This window comes from Limulus polyphemus, unplaced genomic scaffold, assembly GCF_000517525.1.
Source record: "Limulus polyphemus unplaced genomic scaffold, Limulus_polyphemus-2.1.2 Scaffold4856, whole genome shotgun sequence".
Classification (NCBI taxonomy): Eukaryota; Metazoa; Arthropoda; class Merostomata; order Xiphosura; family Limulidae; genus Limulus; species Limulus polyphemus.
The window spans coordinates 71,540-76,247 of record NW_013670466.1 but is presented as its reverse complement, the minus strand read 5'-3'; the positions used below and the strand labels follow the sequence as shown (position 1 = coordinate 76,247).

At 26.6% G+C, this 4,708-nt stretch overlaps 1 protein-coding gene across 1 annotated transcript in view; it reads left to right on the top strand.

The window, feature by feature from the left end:
• The first annotated feature begins 610 nt into the window (after positions 1-610).
• Positions 611-4,708, top strand: part of LOC106471786 (acetolactate synthase-like protein) — a 65,702-nt gene continuing 61,604 nt past the window's right edge. Inside the window, exon 1 of the mRNA XM_013932408.2 lies at positions 611-728. Coding sequence (XP_013787862.2) covers positions 663-728 — 66 coding nt within the window. The 5' untranslated portion in view covers positions 611-662. The remainder of the gene's footprint in view (positions 729-4,708) is intronic.

The following is a 4,708-nucleotide window of genomic DNA, read 5'->3' as shown; positions in this document are numbered from 1 at the left end:
TGTTTTGAGAGAGTTAACCTCTTAGCTGGCAATAAATATTGTATCTTTGTGTTATTGTTTCAATTTATAGATGTCTGGAAACTTTGCATAAATGATTGTGTAATTTGTACAAAGTTTTCAAGTGTAGGATGTATTACAGATGTTATTTTTTCAGGAAATTTCTATTCAAATGAGATTTATTTGTTTGAAAACTAGACTACACGTTGTCTTACAGATGTATAATTTTCCAACTGGATATTCAAAGGAAATAAAGCAATAAAAAATTTAGGGAAAATATCTGCAGCAATGGTGTTTGTATATTAAAATATACTTAATATAAAAATTTGCTATTTCAGTCATATTGACTAACTACATTTTTTTAAATCATTTTTGTATCATGTAATTTTCACTGTAGAAAAACAAGGTGAAAATGTACAAAAACCTTTAAAGTAAAATAGAGATTAATAATCTCCACTAACATAATTTTCAAAGTAGTTGTTTTCTTCATTTGTAAGTTAAATTACACACTCTGTACTGTTTCATGAAAATAAGTTACTTCTAAGTTTTTCATGAATTGCTTTTCTCAAATCATGAGTTTTGTGGATAAGAAAAATTTTTAATATTTTCTGTGTTTTCCAGTTCAAACTTGTGCAGAACTAGTTGCTAAAGCAAAAAGACCGATAATGATTGTTGGCAGCCAAGCAGTATTGCCTCCTACACCACCTGAGTTGTTAAAGAATGTTTTGGAGGTATTTATATTTAAAAATTTCCTTAATGAGACTCCTTAATTAGTGAGCATGCTTGTTAGGTGTGATGTATAACAAAAAACTGTTTTTGTAAATAATTTGAAAATGTTTAAAGACATTTGTCATGTTGTTCCACAAAAATCACAGAGACTTCCATATTGTTTGACAGATACACACCCTTTATTTACTTTTTTAAACCATTCTGATAATTTAAAAATTATTACAAAGCAATATTTATTAACTTTGTAATATAGAAATGCTTTCTGTGGTAAAAGAACTATCTGAATCTGGAGCATATTTTGTTTAATTATCTATTGGCTACACAAACTTTTAGATTAAAACATGTTAATAAATATAAAGCTTTCTCTATGTTTATATGTTATAGCTGGCTGATGAGGGAAATTTGATAATTGATTAATTGTCAGACTCATTGATCAGTAACATTCAACTAATCAACTATTCTCACATATGACTTAGATAGTTGGAATAATTGAGAATAGTAATAATAGGAAACACTAGTTTTGATTAGCTGATTTATATTGTGAATTATGACACTAATGTATTAAGCTGAACAATCTTAAATTAATCAAAAATAATAATGAGAAATCATAAATGCAATATTTCAATTACTTGGATAGTTGAAATAATTGTAAATTGTAATAATCAGTAACACTAATTTCAATTAATGAAATGTTTTCATGACATTAATTGATTTAATTAATTGTAATTTTGATTAATTGATCTTTTTACTTAACACTAATCAATGTAATCAGTGCTCTTAGGTAATCATTTCATTGAGTTAATTGCACAGCTGTAATATGTTTATATCTACATGTATTGTTTATATTGACTGAATTCTTATTCCCAGTGAAATTGCCCAATTTTACTGCCATTTAAAAATCATGAAAATGTAAAAAATATTATGATTAGAGTTGGGCAGTTAACATGATTAATTGATATAATCAATTACCTATGAACATTGATTACATTGATTGTTGCATAAAATAATCAATTTATTGAAATTACTGTTAAATTGATTAATGTAATTAAAATAATCAAATAGCATTTCTGATTATTACTATTTTCATTTATTCCTGCTATCCAGTAATTTATATTATGATTCAATCTATTAATGACATGAACATAATCAAACTTGAAATTACATTTATTAATGTTATGAAAATAATCAACTAATCAAAATGAAAGTTTATGATCATTACTATTTTCATTTATTCCAACTATCCAAGGAATGGAAATATAACCATCATATTTGCTGTTAAGATCAAAGCTAACCAATGTGCTATCTGTGTTTGGTCAACTGTAGGTATTAAAACCCAATTTTTAATGTTATATGTCTCTCTCTCTCTCTCTTTTTATTGATTTAAATTTGTTCAGCTTTGAACCAGCATTACCTGGCAATTAGGGGGGTTGCTCTGTGATTTGATGATCTTGAGTTTGATATCTATTTCCATCAAACTTGCTCACTCTTGCAGCCACAGAGTGAGGGGGAATCATATTTGTTTCTTTGTATTTGAGTTTTGGCAAAGCTATTAAGGCTATGTACTGCTGATTAAAGGGAAGGTAAATGGCTAGCACCTCCCGTTGCTAAATATTTAGCTACTTGAGTGTTATTTAAAGTGTAAATGTAGTTTCTTTGCATTACACTATTTTTTTTATTTCATAACTGTGTAACTTGAATCTTTAATAAGTTGTAATATCTCTGTTTGTATTGTGTTTAATTGAAATTTATAATTTATGTAACTTTGTTTTTCAGTGTTAAATTGACTCTCTCTACATTGATATTTGATAAACAATAACAAAATCAATAAATTGATATTTTGATGCTATATTGAACATTTTATTAAGGTAATAAAACAGAATATGACATAAATTTGTTTCTGTATTGTACTTTACGTCATGTAGAAAAATATTATAAAAACATACTCCATGATGAATTATGTATAAATATGCTGTGATTGCATTGATTCTGGAGAAAAATGCCCCAACCCTAAGATATGTTGTCTTTTCTTTCTGTAATGTTCAAAGAATATATCCAAATGTTTATATGTTTATTGATCACTGATACTTTCACACCTATTATTCAATTGAGCAAGTTTTGTAATGAAAATATCGACATCATAATTCTTGTAATAAATTTATATTAAAAGATAGTGGAGTTTTTTCTTCCATCTTAATTATGCTAACTTTTGCTAATAAGCCTTAGTGGATAGTTTTTTGTACAAGTTTCATATTTTTGTTTTCCCAAGAGAGAATTAAAAAAATTTTTTCACAGCATGATTGTTTCAATTTCTTGATAAGAACACTACAAGTTTCTTTTTTGAATAACAATTTCTCGAAGTTTCAATCTCTGACAACTATCAAATTATTTAACATAATTCTAAACATTCCTGATCTACATAATACTACTAAATGTGAAAGAACTTACCTTACTGTTTTTGCAAGTTGCTATTGCTAAGTAATGAGCTTTCTCATTTAGAGAAATAGCATAACATACATGTCTTAAAACACTTCACCTACCCAAGCTTTGGCATGTTATGGTGATTGATGAGGGAATGTTCTCTTGTTCATTTCACAGTTCTTGCAAATAGTCAAAACCTTGCACTTGTGAATAATTATTGATGTACAGTGTGGAAAAGTTCAACTGTGACCTTTTTAAAACAAACTTTCAAAATTCAGAGGGTGCAATACCTGGAAATAATGTGTTATGAATGGAAAATTTTGGTTATTTTTGGATAGTATTAACTTGTTTAAATTTGTTAATTACATTAAGTTTGTTTCAAAAATTAGGGTTTATTTTATCTTGTAGATAATATTAACATATTAAAAGCATATAGTAGTATATACAATTCAAAAATGAGTAAAACTAAAAACCATCTTTGGAAATATTGATATTGTGAAAATATCCCATCTACGAAGATTTTGATTAGTTAACAGCAGAATGACTTCATAACACACCTCATTCAAAACATTTTTGCACTTGCTAACAGAATTCTCAGAACTTAACAAAAATGTTGAATTTGTAAACAAAATTTTAGGGACTACACAAAACTATTCAAGACTCAAATAAAAGCACAAGAATGTTCAAACATGCTTATTGCACATGCTTTTTCTTTAAAGTATAAAAATTTAGCATCTTTTATTAGCATAAAACAACAAAAAATACTCTGAAATTTGGCTTTTGAAAGGTCATTTTGAAGCTACAGCATTACATGAAAATTATAATATAAAGATTTTGTAGTAGGAAAAGGTTTTTTGTTAAATTTTAACAATATATAAACACAAAAATTAACATGTATACATAAGAATTGCTCTTCTGACCATGAAACCAAATTGGCTCAGCTAAGTGCAACCCCACTAGATAGATATCCATTTACTCAAATCATGTTATTGTAAGATTTCATAAAGTATAATATCATTTAAGTATTTAAGAGTACTGAAAGACATTTGTAAACAACTTTTTGTGTTGTGAGTTAATAAACTTTATTACCTTAAAAAACTTAAAAATAACATTAAACAACACAACTAATTTTGACCATAGGCCTACATAGATTTCAATTAATTGAATGTCTTTAATTGTTCAAAAGAAAATAATTTTTTAATACAGGTTCAAGAATACAAAATGTGACCAATAATACTGATGTTCATAGAAGAAGTAAAGAAATATCTAAGCACACTAGATGGAGTACTTATTTTAAACATTTGTTAAAGAAGAAAAAATTCAAGAATGGTTTTATAATTAATAATTTTTTTATATGTTTGATTACACTATTTTACTTACACAAATCAGTGGAGATTACTACATATTTTAAAATGAAATAATGGTGACCAAGTAGTCAGATCTATATTGGTGATCCATTTAATAATAAGTGTTTAGATTATCCTTATAAAAATTCTGACAGATAATCTTCACCATTTTATTTATCTTATATGCACATATGTATATGTGTGTGTGTCTGCTGTAC